This window comes from Muntiacus reevesi, chromosome 1 (genome assembly GCF_963930625.1).
Source record: "Muntiacus reevesi chromosome 1, mMunRee1.1, whole genome shotgun sequence".
In the NCBI taxonomy this organism is placed as follows: Eukaryota; Metazoa; Chordata; class Mammalia; order Artiodactyla; family Cervidae; genus Muntiacus; species Muntiacus reevesi.
In genome coordinates, this window is record NC_089249.1 from 154,361,060 (window position 1) to 154,381,436 (window position 20,377).

Consider the following 20,377-nt stretch of genomic DNA (forward strand, 5'->3'; position numbering starts at 1 on the left):
CTATAGTTTTATTCCAGACAAAACTCTTAACATTAGTGTTGGGTAGAAACTCAGAAGGCATTCAACAAAAGTTTATATAAGGAGGTCTTTGCCAACCCTCACACGATAAAGTTTATTTTACTGTTTTAAGTATTCTTCTTCTTTAACCTTGACTTATTTTCCTTGAATATGTTTTATCTTGCTATTTCTTTCCCAGCTGTGTGTGACAGCAGGAGCTGCCCTCTTATTGTGAAGGCAGCATTCAGTCACTGAAACAATAAGTCACAGTTCTTGTAGTTGTCCTTCCTCTGCAGCACTTAGAGGACAAAACTGACAGTCTGTAACTGCTCTTCGTTGCCTGTTACAGCACAACAGGTATGAAAGGCTGAGTTATGAGAGAGAGTAACCTTGGTTGGTCCCTTTTGTTACTGTGTGATGCTCACCATTTAGAGTGAGTGTAAGTGGTCTTAGTGGAGAGTTCTTGCACGTTGCAGTCATGTGCCAGGTGGGCTTCCCTGGTGGCTCAGCAGTGAGGGATCTTCCTGCCAATACAGGAGAGACGGGTTTGATCCCTGGTGAGAGAAGATCCTCTGGAGAAGGAGATGGCAACCCACTCCAGTATTCTTGCCTGGAGAATTCCATGGACAGAGGAGATTGGGGGGCTACAGTTAATGGGGTCGCAAAGAGTCCTAGTGAGCAACCAACACTTTCACTTTTCATTTTCATATATGTATGTGTATAACTTAATAAACAGAAATGGGCATAATTTTGTAACAGTTTTTCTTTAATATGTAACAACTTTATATGTTATTAAATATTCTTCTAGGTAGGGTCAGTAAATATTTTCTACAAAGGGCTAGATAATAAATATTTCAGGCATTGCAGGGCATGTGATCTCTGTTGCATCTACTAAGTCTGCCCTCATGGTAGTGCCAAAAGCATCCACAGACAGTATATAAACAAATGGAGGTCTTGGTGTTCCAATACAACTTCATTTACAGAAACAAACAGCAGGCTGAATTTGGCCTATAGGCTGCACTTTGCTGACCCTAGTTCTACATCATCATTTTTATAGCTGCATGGTATTTATTTATTTAACTATCTCATTATCAGATAATAAATTTGTGCCAATTGTTTGTATGTGTGTGTATAATAATAAACAGACCACAATGAATATCTTTGTAGTTAAATATTTGGCTTACATGTATGATTATGTCCTTAAACATTAACTCATATAGTGCTTCTGACATAGCAAATGGTTTATCTACTAAAGTTCAGACTTAAAAATCAAAATGTTGCTGATATACAAGTATTTCTTGGTTTATGTGACCAATTTTTAAAGTTGTACATAAAATTGAACTTTGTAAAAACATTTTAAGATTAAAGTAGGACTCCTTAAAATGTTCTTATAATTACTCCATTACTTCTAAGATTGACTTTTTACTTAGTGTTTTTCTTCATGGAAGAATTTTTAAATTAATTTACTTCATTTTAAAAGGAGAAGTTTTAAGAGCACTTAGTGAGTGCCTAACGTTTTATTCATTGAGGACAATAAAAAACATTCACCTCTCTGGTATCTATTAGACTATTGTTGGAAAGCTTTCACTCTTTCATTGTTTCCATAAGGTACAGAGAGGAAATACTACCTTCTAGGATAAGGTCTTTACTGACTGATATGAGGTTAACCTCCCACTGTTTTTCCTGTGGATCTTATTTCAGCTTGCCTATGAGAGAGACCAAAAAAACAAACCAGAAACTGTTTAGTCTTTCCTTTGCTTCAGACAGTTCTCTGGTGTTCAGGGGCATGTCCTCAATACAACTGACAGGTACAGGTGCTTCCCGAGTTTATTTAGTATGACCAGTAGATCATTTATTGTGGATTTGCAGTTTTATTGCAATGCCCAAATATATATTATAGCCAATAAGCAATAACACTTAAGGCAGAAGAACTGAAGATTAACACAGATTTTCAATGATGAAGATTACTATTTATCAATTATTTCAGTGCTGTGCAGTCTGTAGTGACATAGTACCATCTCTCATTACTTTCTTAGACTAAAAATAATTATTTTATCACCATAAAAATGATAGCATTTCTAGAATTTCTATAACAAATCATTATTAATCATGTTCATTTTCAAAAGGACTAGCTACCTCAGGCAGGAGTTCAAAAAACTCTATAATCAGTAAATTAGAAAGGCATGGCCATCTAGGAGAGCCTGTAACTCTCAAATCTTGGTAAGAGTTACCTAGAGTGCTTGTTAGAACATGTACTGTAGGGTCCTAGCATTTCCAGTGTACTAGGCCTTGGGTGGATTCCCTGAATTTTCATTTCTAATAGTTTCCAGGTGATACTAATAGTATCAGGCACCACACATTTAGAGTCACAAATGCAGAAAAATAATTGTTCCCCTTTGTGGTGGTGGTGTTTATAACTTTAACTTCTGTACCTTCACAATTTCTCTAAACCTTCCCCCCCACCAAAAAGACTTAAAATTTAGCATCTTTTCTATTTGTGAGACATACTTAACCTTGGTCATTTATAAACATTTTCTTCACTCTTTACAAGCTATCTTTTTTTAAAATCCAGGCTTACCCTTTAACTAAAGATGTATGTATAGTCACTTAGTCATGTCAGACTCTTTGCAACCTGATGGACTATAGCCCATCAGGTTCCTCTATCCTTGGAATTCTCCAGGCAAGAACGCTAAATATATATATATATATATATATATATATATATATATGAATTAATTTTAATAACTTTATGACCATTAGTTCATTTATTTTATGATCTACCACTGCAATTTTTGTATCATTTTCACCTACACCAAACTTTTAGAATAGGATATTATGAATATAGTCATATTGAAAGTGTTAAATCTTACCCTTGATAGTTTATCAGGCTGGATAAAATCCATCTAACTATATGCATTCAAACTAGTTTTCATATTTGATTAGCTTTATTGTCATCATTCCCAGTAATTGTTTAAGATGCCAGTTGTCAGATTTCTTTATAGACAAGTAAGAGGTGAAATAAGTTTTTAAAGTATGTCACAAAGCAAAACTTAGTTACAGTTGTTGGAATGAAGAATTCAGTTACAGCCAAAAAAATGTTTTAATAGAACAGAATGCAGTCCAAAGCCTGATGGAAAGCCACCAATTTTATAGTTTTCTTCAAACAACATCTTCATTGTTTTCTGGAAAGATTGTATTTGAAAAAAAGAAATGTCTCGAGTTACTTTTTTTATGAGGAAAGAATTGCTGAGTCTCTTAAATGGTTAATGAGAAGAAGTAATAGTTAAACACTTGGAGCATTGATTTCTGATTTGAATTCTCTAACACAGGCCAGCCCTGAGGGAAGAGGGGAAAAAAGCTTGCTAATTAACATTTGATTACTGATGCCACCTTCTCATTCCCCTTGCACCATCCGGTTTCAAGTGTTTTTGTTCAAGAAGTATTTTTAGGAGGATTTTTAACTTGCATCATAGTAAAACAGATTAATGTGCAACTGCATCAAGTGTACAGTATGTTAAAAAAAAAAAGAAAGAAAAAAGTCCTTAGATATGGAGTATGTGTTCAAAACTCAGTCTGGATCAGAAGTGATTGGTTTCCTATTATAAGCCTTTCTGAGCACCAGTGATTGCTAAGAAACTGGAACTAAGCCTGGTCTGTGTGTCTTATTTTAATCACACACAGATACTTATTTGTTTGGTGCAGTTATTATTTAGCAAACTCAACTGGAACATCATTTGATGGTGTGAATTACTTGCAATTCAGATTTTGATACTTTTAACATTTGAATAAGCTTAGGTTCTAATATTTCCAAAGGCCTTTCTTTTCTAAGATTGATAAGAGAATGAGATAAATGTATGTGGTTTCAGGGGTGCTTTTTTGTAAGGGCTGTAATTTGTCAAGGTATTCTTAATTCAGAAAATCTAGAAACTAAAGTGCTAACAAACCGATAACTGTTCTAAACCCATGGCAATTCAGTATTTTGTATCTGTTTCTTTTTGCTATTTTAAACTATTTGATATGTGAAAATTCATAGGCCAGATTTCAAAATTTTTTAAATGCTGAAATAAATTAATAGAACTTTGCAGTTGTTTCACTCTGCTTTTAGTATTCAGGCAACACTTATCCTGTTTGGTTGATGAAATAATTATTTGGGAAACCAGTATGTAAGTAAACCAGTAAGCTTTACTTTTAAATCAGATCTCTTGGGGGAAAAATATTATTGAGTCTTTTCTTTAAAAAAAAAAAAAAACAAAAAACTAAGACTTTTTAGTATAATTAAAAGCAAAAACTAAGACTTATCTTTACTCAAGAAAAAAATTCACTTAAAATGTTTATTATATGTCTGGATTTCTTAACTGAAATTATTTGCAGTTTTCCTTTTTGATGGGTTGTAGTTATTAACTCTTTACTATTTTTCTTTCATTTTGTAGCCTTAATGGTTTTAAACTTTCCCTCTTTACTTGCATATCTTAAATATAGTTAGCTCCTCTTTTCCTGTACCTAGGATTAATGCCAGTATTTTCAAAAAAATCAAAGAATTTTAGAGCTTAGAAAGTTAGCAATGAGCTCATTTTGTTCTCTTCTAATATTGAATAAAACTAGGTCTCAGTTTCTACCAGTTTGCATCACAGTAACAGCTGGGTAGAATTGGAACTGGAAATCTAGTTTTCTGTCTCTTATTATGCCACAGTAACTCAAATTTTGTGACTTTTGTATAACATTATCAGAATCTTCTTTCACTTGAATAATACCTGAATGAAATTTAAAATTCCTTAAAATATTTTTCAGTAGTGTATCTAACATATAGTTCACAACATTTTGCTATAAAATATAGCTGACAAAGTTGTCTACCAGTTTTTATATTTTTCAGTTTGAATAGCTGCAAACGGCTCATATAAGGCTAATCTAAAACCTCAACCTCAAAATCTAGCCTTTAGAAGAGGAACTTTCTAAGAATTATTTTCTAAGAAATTCTGATAAAATTTAACCAAAGTATAAAACTGTTTAAAAATGTATGGAACTCAAAGCTTTGTGGAAGATGAATGTCTTATATAATTTTATATTGAACAGGTCGTAATAATCTTGTTTCCCAGTACTGTGTGTATCATGGAAGTTTCCACAGTGAGGAAATATGAAGTTTGAAGTGGAGATCATTGCTTATATTATTTATTATATATGAATAGATGTTTATTAACAGTGAAAAGCACTAATAAGGAAATGAATCAATACTGCTTTAATTCTGTACTGTTTCAGGGTAATCTGATTCAAATATGTTTTTCTTAGTCACAAACAACTGAAGGCAGAGAGATAAAACTGTTCTTTTAGAAAATCTGGAAAATAAGCTGTGGAAAATCTGTTGTCAATCTAGAATCTTTGATCCAAATACAGTGTAGTTTGTAACATAATTTTAATGTTCAGCTGGTAATCAAAACTTTCATTAAATTTTTTCAGGACTAATTGAAGCATTTACATAGTTCAGCAGCCTAAAATCTCATAGATTTAGAGCTTAATGCATAACAAGAATTGAAAAGATTATGAAGATTCAGAATGCTCTTGAGCCAAAGCTGATCAAAGAAAGTATGTAAGACAAAAGGGCCCTTAGGAAATGTTACCCTGTGAAGTGCCACTTGTCCTTAACTGGAATTTAACACAAATCTCTAAAGATAAAACTCCATCAGAAGTAGCACAGTAATGGCAGCTGAACATGCCAGCTACAGCAACTTAGCCTGTGTGTGTGTTCTTTCTGCCTCTCTGAAGAGCTCTTAAATCTCTCAAATCAATCAATCTCTCAACCTTCCCCCACTCTCGCCCCTCACTTCTCCCCTTGCTTTTAGTCTTTCCTCTCTGCTTCCTCCTTTCCTTCATCCTTCTCTCTCTGAGAAAACTGTCCTGCATTTGATTCATGATGACGTTAAATCCATCTGCATCATTTTATAATTTGGTATATTTTCCCTTCAGCTTTCCTAGAATACTGAATTTTTAAAAGAATAATTTTACTTTGTATATATTTCTGATTTTTTCTTTTCTGCAGGATTGTCACTGAAAATTTAAAGTCATCAATAAAGAATAGAATTTTTTCATCTCTATTAATAAAATGATTACTCATTTTGTACCTTTGCTGTCTTATCACTTGTCTTTCTTCCATATACTAGTAAAATCTGCCTATGGTTTTAGCACTGATGAACATGAAATTATTTTTGAAAAACTAATTTGTTTTCAGGTATATTGTTTAGTGATTATGGTTTAACACAAGATTCTTTTGGCTTAATTTCAGAAACACTGTGAACTTAGCTTTTCCATTGAAACAATCAAACATTAGCCTAATATGCTTTATGTTGTACCCTCTCAGCCAAGTTCTTTCTGCATTAACCAGTTTATTCTATGACAAGTTGCTTAACAGATGTCATTCTGGGGAGAACAATGAAGCCAAATACTTGTGCAATGGCTAACATTACTCTAACTTTGATCACTTTTGTTCAGCACATCAGTCTGGCGTTGTGCTTTATACCAACATAACACTATAGCCAGAACATGCTTTTCAGGCTTAGAATAGCAAAGGAATGTTATTCATTCAGTGCAGTTACAGATGAGTTAATGAAAGAAGAAAAATACTGTTTATTTCATAATACCGTATTGTTATGTTTTGGAATTAAGATGGAATTTAAAGAATGCCACTCCAGAGTTATCCGTTTATATATTCACTCATAGTATTTGTGTATATTCTCCAGTGCAGAGGTAGCCTTGCCACCTTCCCAACAGATGTAAATATTTGCCCTGCCTTCCCTTTTACCTTCAAGAATAATTGCTGACCCTTGGTGTCGCTAGACAACATAATTAAAACTAACTTTAAGAAAGGAATTTTTTGCCTTGTGGCTTAAAGTTTCCTCATACTCCCATCCTCTGTCCTCTCCCTTTCTTTTATTAATAAACAATAATAATAATACTTTGGCTTTATGGAACACCTTTCCTCTTAAGAGTACTAATATTTAAGCATGACAGAATAGTCTTAGCTAGTGCAGGTGGTAAGAGGTTAGTCCAGTTGCATTTGGTTAAACTCTTGGGTTGATAATGACTAACAAAAATTTCCAAACTTGATATGACTGACCATAAACAAAATACTGCATGGTAGACTGGCCATTGCTAAGAATCTTGGGGGATAAAGCTGTTTGTTTGAATTGAGTGGAGATCAAGCCATGCCCCCAAGCTCCACAGTTCTCATTTACTAAGTCTTTTTTTCACAGGTGTACATTAGAGATAAAAATAGATTGAGTTCCAGGTTTTGTTTTGTTTCTTTCTTTCCCCAGTGAATATATTTCTCCATTTCACTGGAAGTGTAACTTAGATATGCTTATGTATAATAAACAGTAATGTGATACAGAAATGCTGCAATTGGACCATGTGATACTTCAGTCTTCTGCATTTTAAAAACATGAATGAACACTGCTTCTTTTCCACATGGGAATCATATTATAGAATGTATTATGTGCAACATTTCAAAATTAGTTTCACTGTTACAATATGTTAATCCCGGAACTTACATGAAGAGTTAGCTAAGATGGATGATCTATTCATTCTTATGATTTGATCATTTATTTGGAAATACGGAATGAAAGAGAATTTTTGTAACCTATTTAGAGAAAAAAGCTAAAAAAGGATATGATAATTACTGAATAAGAGTTTAACCTTCCAACACTTCATTCTGATAATCACTTGTGTCCTCTCCTTTGAAGTTAAAAAGTATTGGGAATTCCCTGGTGGTCTAGTGGTTAAGACTCCATGCTTTCATTGCTGTGGGTGCAGGTTTGATCCCTGGTGGAGAAGATCCCACAAGTTGTGTGGTATGGCTATAAATAAATAAGTAGTTTCAAAGTATAATATTAAATGTTGAAAGAAATAGTTTTTCAACTTTTATTTAAAATAAAAACTATCAGTACTATATTTTCTTTGGGGGAAGGGCCTAAATAATATATTAATGGATAGCCCTCAGTTAATAAATATTTTCTTAAAATAGTTTCTAATTTGGGGTGATTTCAAAAAAATATACCCTGTACAGCTTTATTATTAAGTTATTGTATCCTTGAAATGTACATAAAACAGTGAAGGAAACTCCAGGTTTTTCCTTTCACCCTGTTGGGTAAGAAACTACTACCCTTTTTTGACTGAAGAAACTTGAAGCCATCCAGGATTATAAAAATAATCAGCAGGGTGAGGTAGGAGAATATGGCTTGAACTGTTATTTCTTTTAACCTTCATGGAGAATCTGTTTTTAAATTTGATTTAATTTTTTTTAATAAAATATTTTATGATTTGTGTTTTCCTAGTTTCAAGTTTTTGTTTTAAATCTAAAATAGAACAGAGGAAACAAAGTGTATCCCATAAATTGACTAGCAGCTATCAGAAGTCATGTGGAAGCCCTATTTTAATTGTTTTCTTTCTTTTTATAGGTAAAGAGAAATGTGTATGACCTCACGAGTATCCCTGTTCGCCATCAGTTATGGGAGGGCTGGCCAACTTCTGCCACAGATGACTCCGTAAGTGACAGTTGAATTGTCAGTTTTATATCCTCCTCTCTCTTTTGCCACTTTCAGCCTAATTGGCAGTGATACTAAGCAGAAATCAAATGCTTTGTATCCATGGAAGCAATTTTTGTGAATCATTTGCATTCACTTGCAGAACTAATGTCATAAGCCAAATATAGCAGCATTCTCTTGATAATGTTATATCAGTATCAGGAACTTTATGCTGCTTGATTTGACTTAAGTTTTTCCTTGATAAAAAAAATACAAATATTCAGATATTGCTAATGAAATGTCCCAAACACAAAAATTTTTTTCCTAAATTACAGATACTTCAAAATCGATTTAATCATTTTATTTAATTTTATAACTGCATTTCCCATAGTTAGACCTATACTTTTAAAAGTTAATTTTTATAGTTAATATTAATAGCACTCTATTCTTAAACACTCTCATAATTTTCACTGCCATAAAAAACTGAAAGAAAAGACCTAGTCTATAATTTTTAATTACTATTACATCTACTCATAATGATTTCCTATTGTAAATTTTGAAACCTTTCCTATCTCTATCTTGTTTCCAGTGATTATTTTCTAAGAGAGTAAATTTTATCATTGAGGAGGCCATTTGGCTACTTTTATCCACAATCTTGATTGTTCTAATCAGTTTTTTTAAGGAAAAAATTAGAATTTTCAAGAATTTTGAAGTGAGTTATTTTTAAAATAAATAGGGCTAAAAAGATGCTAAGATTTTGTAAACATCTTACAATAATAAATATCCAAATAATGATTATGGCTAGGAGTTTAATTATGTTTTCTTATGTTCTAAATATTACATTTGTCAGAATAATATTACATTTTGTCATAATAATAATTACCACTTCTCTCTTAGCACCACCATCATATACTTTAGTCTAAAGGAATTCTTTGCAGAAGACAGTAACATTTTTAAACAATTTGTTTATGTAGATGCCACTTGAGTCTAATTATTCCACAGTCTAAACATTGTGCCTTTGGAAAATGCTTTGTGGATTATGAAACTTCAAAAATAACCAGAAAATAGCAAAACTTGTTTTTTAAGTGAACCCTTCAGAAAAAAATTATTTACATATAGGGACTTACACTTATTTATAAACTGTTAATTTTGACATTGACATTATAGTATGTCATTATAATTATTGATGGTTGTCCATGGCTAAGTGGTAAGAATGTGGTTGTTGTTTTTAGTATGTTTTTTTCCTGTTAGACTGAGAAATTTGATGGAAAATATGATACATTTATTTTTATAAAATTAAGAAACTAAGTATATAAATGATAGCTTTTTGTTTACCTGAGAAGATATGAAGAAACCAGAAATGTTCTTAGCATTGTCTAATAACCTGCTACAATTTATTTATTTATTTTTCCTGCTACAATTTATAACATTAATAGAAGAAAATGATTAAGATGGAGCATGTCACTGAGTTTCAGATACCTCACTTTTTTAAAGCATTGTAATGAGTATTAGCAATAATACAAATACTCTGTTCATAGTAGACAATAAATGAAAGTCAGTATTGTAACTTAATATTAACATAACTCGGAGCGTGATCATGGGCAAGTGTTGACTGGTTTACATAAATGAAATGGTACCTGAGATTTGCTTCAAAATAACCTCTTGTGTTGGAAGAGTGAGTGGGGATATTCATAAATCCAAACTGATCATTGGTGAAAGTAGTTAATGTGTATATTTGATTTTTTTATACTATACTCTCAAGTTTTGTATACATTTGAAAATTATACAATTGTAAGTCTAAAACAAAAATACTTGTCTAGTTTAAGATAATGAAGTCCAGAAATGTGGGACTTAATAGCGTTGAAAAAGTTAGTTGCTCATGTGCCCCATTTTTATGGCTACCAAGCTGAAATGGGCTTATCAGAGCACGTTCCAAGAGTGATAGGCAAATCAGTGAAATACAGTATATTCCTCTGTAACATAGTACTTAATATATTTAATTTTATTTATTTATATTATTTTTGGCTATGCTGGGTCTTCGTTGCTATGCACTGACTTTCTCTAGTTGGTGATGAGCAGGGGCTACTCTAGTTGCGGTGCTCCGGCTTCTCTCTGTAGAGGCTTCTCTTGTTGCAGAGCATGGCCTCTAAAGTGTGTGGGCTCAGTAGTTCTGGAGCATGGGCTTAGTTGCCTGCCCTGAATACCCCGCTTTGGTAGGCAGATTTTTACCGCGTTTTACCACTGGACCATTCTTTTCCTGTCTGTGCTTCTACCTGGTACTAGAAATCCCAGTAAAGAGGGAATCTCCATTAAGAAGCCTGATTCTTTTTGCCTCATTTCTCATATTTGCACCTTGTCCCAGAACCGGTGCAGTGATGCCTGCCTGTACCTCCCCAGAGCATATGTTGCCATATTGGCAAGATGTTGCCTTGATCTGCATGATTTGATACAACAAAGATGTTTAAGGCCAGGCTGCTTTTAATCGGTGTGATAGCAGATCCACTAGCTCCAGTGCTTGAGTCTTGACAAAAAATGCTTATAATTGTAGTCATTTAAGGAGATCCTAGCCAAAGAAATGTCATGCAGCCTTTCTTTCATTAGAACTATAAAAAACTCATAAAGCTGGTGCCTGTAATCTATATTGTTGCAGGCGATGGTGTTTTTATACTTATTTAAATCACTCAAGTGGAGGCATCTGCTACAAAATAAGATCGTCCTCACAGCTTAGGGCATGAATTGGGTGCAGCTGAGAAATGTCAGCTGTGTAAACAGCCTGAAATGTGTTACCAACAAAAATATAATTAATTTCTTTCCAAGACAGTGTGCCATAACTGAATATTTAGGATGGTTTAACTTTCAGAGAAAGCACCTGAACATTTTCTTCCCAATGCCAGAATAGAGGATTGGTTATAAAGGTCATTAAAGGTGAGATTAGTTTATACTTTTCCTGCTCAGTTGCAGAAATTTCTGTTGCTTTGAATATATAATAGTTTTAGATACCACTGGCTTCTGTGAATTAATGGAAATATCTTAGATCAAGAAATTAGTAGTTTGGGATGATGGAAATGTTCTAAAATTAGATTGTGATGATGACTGTATAACTGTGTAAATTTACTAAAAATCATAGAATTAAACATTTCAAAAAATAAATTTTATGGCATGTAAATTATATCTCAGTAAAGCTATTTTTTAAAGGATACTAGTGAAGAACTATATTAAAATATTTCTTGGTTTACATTTGTATGTTCCCTGAGAAATACTTTGCAGTAACGCAGAAGGTGTTTTCTTCATTGTACTTCTCATTAACCTTTGACTTAACAAACAGGACAAAGAAAGAGACTTCTTATAATTAGATTCTTGTATAATCTTGAGTCTCTTACAAACGTGATAGACTGCAGTCTTTTGATAATTCCAACACTACTCAGTGAATTTAACAGTCATTTAAAGCATTGTTGCCCCATCTCTCTTCAGAGTTAAAATATTTTCTTTGCTTATAGTTGTACTGTAATGGGACATGGGATACTGTATGAATTGTCAATAATTCTTTTAGTTCGTTTTTGTGCTCTTTCACCAGGGAAATAGGTATCTAAAGCTTCACCAGTAGGGGAATGTTTTCATGCTGTGACAGTTCAGCTGTGAGAACAAGGAGTTGCAAGTAGGCAAAATCTCATTTTACACTTTAACAGGGACACTCTTGATTTCTAGAGAATAGAAATGATTTTAACTCTATGAATTATGTCAAGGCACCTTATTATAATGCAGACAATTTGAATAGATGTAGTTTTTAAAGCTCCAGGTTTTAGTAATACTTATACAAAGAAAGAAAAATTCTTCATTTTTAATACTTTGTGTTGTGCTCCCCTGCTCTTTTTTCTTTAATAGTAATCATCTGTAGTTTCATCATTGGCTAAGCAGTGTTAAGTCAGATTTTGAGAAATTAGGAATTCTAGGACCAGAGGTCTTTAAGTATATGTTAGGAGTCAGAAAACTACTTACTAAATATTAAATATTTTCACATTGAAAGTGAGATCATTTATAAACAGAATAAACCTAGTGACTTTTCTGTGAAATAACAATAAAACAGAAGTCACACACATGACTTATTCCTTTTTTATTACTATTCAAAAGAATTTGTGAATGAAGGAATGCCATCTACTTTCATCCTTCTGATGGAGACCATTTTCTCCTGTAACTTCTTCCTAATGATTTGTTTTTGGCAGGTGTCAAATTATAAACATTCCCCTTATACCGGATCCCCACCCTCCACTGTATAGCAGCTGCTGTCCCAGTACAGGCTCTCCCTATGACCACATACCTACCACACTATCAGCCTTACTTACTTATCTTCGATGGCAACCCAGTATGTGCTGACTTATGTACAGATTTTTATGCTGTTGTTCACAACCTTCATTCTTTAGTATGAAACTTCCCTTCTGGGTTTATTTTCCCTTACAAGCCTAGAGAAATTGCTCAATAAATGTTTCTTGAGTAAGTGACTGAATATGATACCACATATATCTCCACTTTAGCTAAATATTCATTTTGCTGTTCTGATATACTTGGTTCTCTACTCCTGTATTTAATCATATTATTCCTTCTACCCACAATATCTGCAACAATTATTTCTTTTCTTCAAGACCTTTCCTTCAGAAACTTTGCCTGTATCCCATGCTACCATCTCCAACCATCTTAGAAATTAGTTTCTATTTATTTCTCTATTTAAATTATTTCTGTTTTTCCTTATTTTTGCTATTTTCATCTTTCATTCCCTTCCACCTGGCCCCATTACTTATCTGAGTAATTGCAAATAACTTGATTAACCTCTTTGAGTCTCAGTCTCTGTAACCATAAACACAGATAATACTCCTACTAGAGTTTTGTAAAAACTAAGAGCCAGTAGTTACAAATATAGTTACTTCTTTATTTATTTTGAAGATTGAAGTAGTCTGTACTAGGTAATGTCTAATACATGGTTAGTTAGTTAGTTAAAGTTAAGTTGCTTAGTCGTGTCTGACTCTGCGACCCCGTGGACTGTAGCCCACCAGGCTCCTCCGTCCATGGGATTCTCCAGGCAAGAGTACTGGAGTGGGTTGCCATTTCCTTCTCCAATACATGGTTAACCTTTGGCTATTACTATTTTTTTCATCCATATATCTATTCATTTGTTTGACATTTGTGAAAAAAACTCTTTTACACCAGTAAACACACTGGACCTTAAAGTTACAAGGATGAAGTCCTGTTCCTCAGGGTTTGCAAAGTATAGTGTGAGACAGATATATAAACAGTGATGATTGAAGTTTATGTAAAGGCAAAACATAGAATCATAGAAGAGGAAACAACTAATTTCTCTAGCAGATGGTGTGATGAAAAAATGGCTCCCCAGAATAAGGAACCAAATACCCCTTAAGTTAAATTAAACAAGTCTAAACTACATTTTAATTTGTATCCTGTGTTCTTGGCTTATGTAAATTCTAAAAATTGAGAGTAAGAACTGTCTTCCTCATTTTTGTATGCACTGCAGGATAAAGTGTAGTGGTTTTTTTTTTTAATATAGTGTTTTATACATTCACTCATCTGAGTTGTTCAGAGCTCCTCGAGGTTGACATCTGTGACAATAAACAACTAAATGATGAATTGGTATGATATAGTGACTTTATAAACTGAGAATCAGGTTTATCTTCTTTCTAATAAAAATGATCAAAACTCAATATTTCTTGGTAAGTAGACTAGCAAATTTAGGTGAGGAGCCACTATATTAAGAGAATTTATATTAGCATGTGTTTAATTGTGTGCATGCATGTGCATGTGAGAGAAACAAGCAGACCAGTCCAAGTTCATCACATCCCTACATTGCTATCACTTGGATAAGTTGTTTATTGTATGACCTTCATTTTCCTCATCTGCAAAATGAAGATGACGTCAACACCCTTGAAAGTCTATTGTGAAGATTAAATGGATTAACATAATAGTTTGAACTGTATGAAATTGCCATTTTTAAAGGACAAGATTAGCCATTCCATATGGTTTTACCTAATATGTATAGCTTATTATATTATATAATGCAGAATTTAGCAGTTCAGCCCAAATTCGACTCTACTGTTTTTCCTGCATCATAAGCAGATCTTTTACCATCTGAGACACCAGGGAAGCCCCAAAATTGGTATAAAACATTATATTAGTTTGGATATACAGCGTAACGATTTGATATTAGTATACACTACAAAGTGATCACCATAATGTCTTGTTACCATCCATTACCATAAAATTGGCCCCCCTTCACCCATTTCCCCCTCCACCCTCCAAACTCCTTTCCCTCAGGTAACCAGAATACTGTTCTTTGTATCTATGCATTTTGTTTTGTTTGTTCTTTTTCTTTTTTTTTTTTTTAGATTTCGCATATAAGTGAAGCAATGCTACTTGTCTTTCTCTATCTGATTTATTTCTCTTAGCCTAATACCCTTAAGGTCTATTTCATCTTGTTACAAATGGCCATATCTCCTTCTTTTTTATGGCTGAATAGTATTAGACACACACATACACACACACATATCACATCTTCTTTATCTAGTCACCAACTGATGGACAGTTATGTTACTTCCATATTTTGGCTATTGTAAATAATGCCACATTGAATGTAGGGTTGCATATGTCTTTTTTGAATAGTGTTTTTGTTTTCATTGGGTAAATACCCAGAAGTGGAAGAGCTGGACCATATGGTAGTTCTGTTTTTAATTTTTTGCAAAACCTTCATTCTGTAGTGGCTGTACCAATTTACATTCCACCAATAGTGCACAAGGGTTCCTTTTCTCCATATCCTTACCAAAACTTGTTATTTTTTGCCTTTTTGATAATCGCCATTGTAACAGATGTAAAGTGATATATCCTTGTGGTTTTGAATTGCATTTCCCTGAGGATTAATGTTGTTGAACAGCTTTGTATTTGCCTGTTGGCTATCTGTAGATCTTCTTTAGAAAAATGTCTGTTTGAATCCTCTGCCCATTTTTTTTTTGTCAAATGTTTTTTTGTTTGTTTTTTTGCTGTTGAGTTGTTTGAGTTCTTACTATATCTTTGATGTTGACTCCTTTTTGGATATGTGATTTGCACATATTTTCTTCCATTCAGTAGATTCCCTTTTCATTTTGTTGATGGTTTCCTTTGTTATGGAGAAACTTTTTAGTTTGATGTAGTCCCACTTTTTATTTTTGCATTTAGAGTCAGATCAAAAAATTCAACACTAAGATGAATGTAAACAGTGTTTTCTTGGAGCACAGTCACACTATTTGCTTCTGTATTGTATACAGCTGGTTTTACAGTGTAACTAGTGGCAGGGATGTTTAATTGCAACAAAGTTACATGGCTCACAAAGCCTAAAATATCTACTGTTTGACCCTTTAACAGAAAAAGTTTGCTAATCTGTGGTGTAATGTTTGGCATTGAGTAGCCATTCAACAAACGTTAGCTCCTTTTCCCTTGAATAAGCATCTTCTTTATATCCCATATGCGCATGCAGAATCAGAAGTATTCTTTGAGTAGCTTCAGGGTCATCTTATGCTATTTAGATTACTTTGTTAGCCTGTCCTAGGTCAGACAGATTCAGGCAATCTTTGGACATTTTCACTGGCTTTTTCTTTATTTGACAAGGTCATAGATAATGTTGCTTCTAACAGTGGTGAGACTCAGTAGCTTCAGAAGGTTCACTGCCCTTGTCAACATACAGAGTCTTTTACAAATAACACAGGCAAAGACTAAACAGACAGAAAGAACAGGTTTAAAAGCAGTAGAAGAAAGTTTAAGTTTAAAAGGAATAGAAAGTTGTAAAATAGACCCTGAAGAGTGAGAGTGAGAAGTTCAGGAGGGTGGGTGAAGCACTCATGGGACGTATTGACTTGGTAAATATGAGGGAGAACACAGGAAAGTGAGACAGCCCTCAACAGGAAATTTACAAACACGAAGATCTGATGTTGTGAATGTTGACTTCATTGTATTAAAATCTCAAACGTGTACAGTACTGCTCTGCCCATGAAGAGGTAACTGCTGTGGGAATTGTCTTCTTTCTGTGAACAACTAGAAGACTGGATATAATGTGTGAAACAGCTGTTCTCAGATGTTAGACAACAGGTAGTTCTGGACTCTGAAGAAGCAAGCAAATGAGCCTTGCTGGGAAGCAGTTCCTAGACCCCATAACAGGGAGAGAAAGCTAAAACAGAATCTGGTGATTATATTGCAATTGAAGAGACTGAAATAGAGTTTAGGGAGGTCAAGGCAGCTAGACTTTGCAAGATAGACTACCAGCAGAGAAACTACTCCAGAAATCTGTATGGTTCTCCTGATTTTTAGCTGAATACCAATCCATGCATGCCATGCATAGAGTGAAATTCCAGGAGACTGGGGAAAGAACTACTGCCTGGAAAAAGAACAATTAACTGGGATCTGTAAGGCAAACAGTACTCAGAGCCCACACAATGCTGGGAATAGTTTGAGTTCCCACCAGCCATAGTAGAGACACCTCAGTGAATACATGGAGCACCATAGGAGATACTCATAGGAGAATCACACCTTGGTGCAGTGTATAAACAAGGCTTAGAGTGAAGGTTACTCTAGGACTTCCCTTCCACAAGCTTAGAAACAGTTTCCAAAAGGACTAAAAGGATTAATAGGTAAATGCTTCTAAGAACAGAGTCCAGCATCCAGTTAAAAGTTACTGTATATACAAACAAGCAGGAAAATCTAATCCTTAACCAGGAGAGAAATCAGTTAAAAAAAAACAGACATAGAAGTTATATAATGAAATTGACAGATAGGGACTTTAGCTATTGTAAATATTGTGAATAGACTCAAGGATTTAAAGGAAAACATGAATTTAATGATGAAAGAATAGAATATATAAAGGATAGAGAAATAATACCTGAAATGATAATTTCACCAATGAACTTAATATCAGATTGCTGCTGTTGTTCAGTCACTAAGTCATGTCTGACTCTGAGACCTCATGGATTCTATCACACCAGGTTTCTCTGTACTCCACTTTCTCCTGGAGTTTGCTCAAATTCATGTCATTGAGTCGATGATGCTATCTAACCATCTCACCCTCTGCTACCTGCTTCTCTTTTTGCCTTCAATCTTCCCAGCATCAGGGTCTTTTCTAATGAATTTGCTCTTTGCATAGGGTGGCCCAAGTAGTGGAACTTCAACTTCAGCATCAGTTTTTCCAATGATTATTCAGGGTTGATTTCCTGTAGGATTGACTGGTTTGACCTCGTTGTTGTCCAAGGGACCCTCAAGAGACTTCTCCAGCACCACAATTCAAAAGCATCAATTCTTCAGCACTCAGCCTTCCTTAATGATTCATCTCACACATCCATGTTTGTCTCCTGGAAAAACCATAGCTTTGACTATTTGGACCTTTGTCGGAAAAGTAATGTCTCTGCTTTTTATACGCTGTCTAGGTTTGTCATGGCTTTCTTTCCAAGAAGTGTCTTTCATTTAATATCTGTAGTCAGTCACTGTTCACAGTGATTTTGGAAACCAAGAAAATAAAATCTGTCACTGCTTCCGCTTTCTCCTCTTCTATTCACCATGAAGCAATAGGACTTGGTGCCATGATCTTAGCTTTTCTTTTTTTTTAATGTTGAGCTTCAGGCCAGCTTTTTCACTCTCCTCTTCCACCCTCATCAAGAGACTCTGCTTTCTGCATTTAGGTTAGGTTAGTATCATCTGCATATCTGAGGAGACAGGTAAGGTGATCTGGTACTCCCATCTCTTTAAGAACTGTTGTGATCCACACAGTCAAAGAATTTAGCATAGAGAGAGAAACAGAAGTAGATGTTTTTCAGGAATTCCCTTACTTTCTCCCTGATTTATTCAGTTCAGTTCAGTCACTCAGTCGTGTCCGACTCTTTGCAACCGCATGAACCGCAGCACGCCAGGCCTCCCTGTCCATCACCAACTCCCGGAGTCCGCCCAAACCCATGTCCACTGAGTCAGTGATGCCATACAGCCATCTCATCCTCTGTCGTCCCCTTCTTCTCCTGCCCTCAGTCTTTCCCAGCATCAGGGTCTTCTCAAATGAGTCAGCTCTTCACATCAGGTGGCCAAAGTATTGGAATTTCAGCTTCAACATCAGTCCTTCCAATGAACACCCAGGACTGATCTCATTTAGGATGGACTGGTTGGATCTTCTTGCAGTCCAGGGGAATCTCAAGAGTCTTCTCCAACACCACAGTTCAAAAGCATCAATTCTTCTGTGCTCAGCTTTCTTTGTAGTCCAACTCTCACATCCATACATGACCACTGGAAAAACCATAGCTTTGACTGGACAGGCCTTTATTGACAAAGTAATATCTCTGCTTTTCAAGAGTAAGGAGAAAATATCTGAAAACATATTTGGCAAAGGTCCTCTATCCTGTTACATAAAAATGTCTTACAAATAAATAATAACACAAGCCAATTTAGGGGAGTGATAGCGCTTTTTGAAATTTTGGTTGTAGTGGTGGTAGTCAGAAGTGCCAAAACTCTTGAACTGTACATTTATAATAGGTGCATTTTATTATAAGTAACTAGATCTCAATTAATTTTAACTAATGATTATGATGAACATGTTGATCTGAAACTGTAACTGGTACATGAGAAGGTGAAATGCAGAACCAGTATTCAACTCGCAATCTGCCTGTTCTCTGATGCCAATGTTCTTTCTCTTGTATCATGCTAGTCCTTGTATGTTCCATGTTGCTCAAAATAGTTCCAATTTTGAAATATTCAGTCTAATTTTTCCCCAGAATTGTATTCATGCTGGTTTGAAGTTTTAAAGTTATTCATAAAAGACAATAACAGAGAAACAAACTTTGCCTTTATTTTCCTTTGTTGACACTAGGAGTCTTTGAAGATATGTGAACTTAAAATTTTCACTTTGGATTATATGCTTGTGTCTTCTTGAATAGTAGCCATATCATTAATGTGGCAGAGAATGAACAACAGGATTCTACTCATAGTTTGGTACTCATAGTTATTTAATATAGTGGTCGGTGAGTATATTAACAGACATTTATGTAATGATTTTAGTTTACAAGGCATATTTCATATGCGTGATCTCATTTGAGCCAAGTAGTAGATTACAAATAATTTTTGATAGAAATAGTATACAGTGGAATATGTTACTATCTGTAGAAATTTTCTTCAGTTTCTTCAAACCATATTTTCTTAATAGCAACCTCTTAGAAAGCATGTCTTACTCATTTTTGTGTCTCAAGTGCCTGGCAAAGCCCCTGGCACAAAATAAGCATTCAGTAAAGGTTTCTTGTGTTTATGTTAAACTTAACGATGAAAAGTCAAGTGATTGGCGCTAAATTGCAATAAATAACTGCTAGTTTAATTCTCCAGTATATATCATTACTTTCTTCGGAGACACCCCTGTTCTTTTTCAAGAAAGCAAGCTCTTTCCTCTGTTAACTGAGAAAGAAGTTGTTGGAACTCTTGTACTTGGCCCTATTCTATTACTGAGAAATGGAAGGTTGTTTATAATACATATGTGCAGTACTTAATCTCTGGCATTTATGTTTTGAAGTTAACATGCTGTCTGTTACATTTGAACAGCTGTAACATATGTGATAAGATTTCTTAATAAGTCTTTTCCTTGAGCAATGGAAATACAAATATGAAGGGCGGTATTCCCAGCTTGTTAAGTTGGACTTTAGATCCTTGGGTTTAGATGTAATCAATTGTCCATAATTCTCTGTTTGAGAAAGATCGTAAAGAGAGCATTACAGCCTGTTTTGGCTAACACAGATTCCATGGCATTTTTTGATGTGCAATTAAAAGGATGTTTGCAACTGTGTCTAATTGGCTAAATTCTTACAAATTTTGTAACCCGAAGA

General features: G+C 34.4%; 1 protein-coding gene across 1 annotated transcript in view; it reads left to right on the plus strand.

The window, feature by feature from the left end:
- FAF1 (Fas associated factor 1) overlaps nucleotides 1–20,377 on the plus strand; it is a 481,413-nt gene that overhangs the window by 250,587 nt on the left and 210,449 nt on the right. Inside the window, exon 8 of the mRNA XM_065913426.1 lies at nucleotides 8,442–8,528. Within this exon, the coding sequence (XP_065769498.1) occupies nucleotides 8,442–8,528 (87 nt within the window). The remainder of the gene's footprint in view (nucleotides 1–8,441; nucleotides 8,529–20,377) is intronic.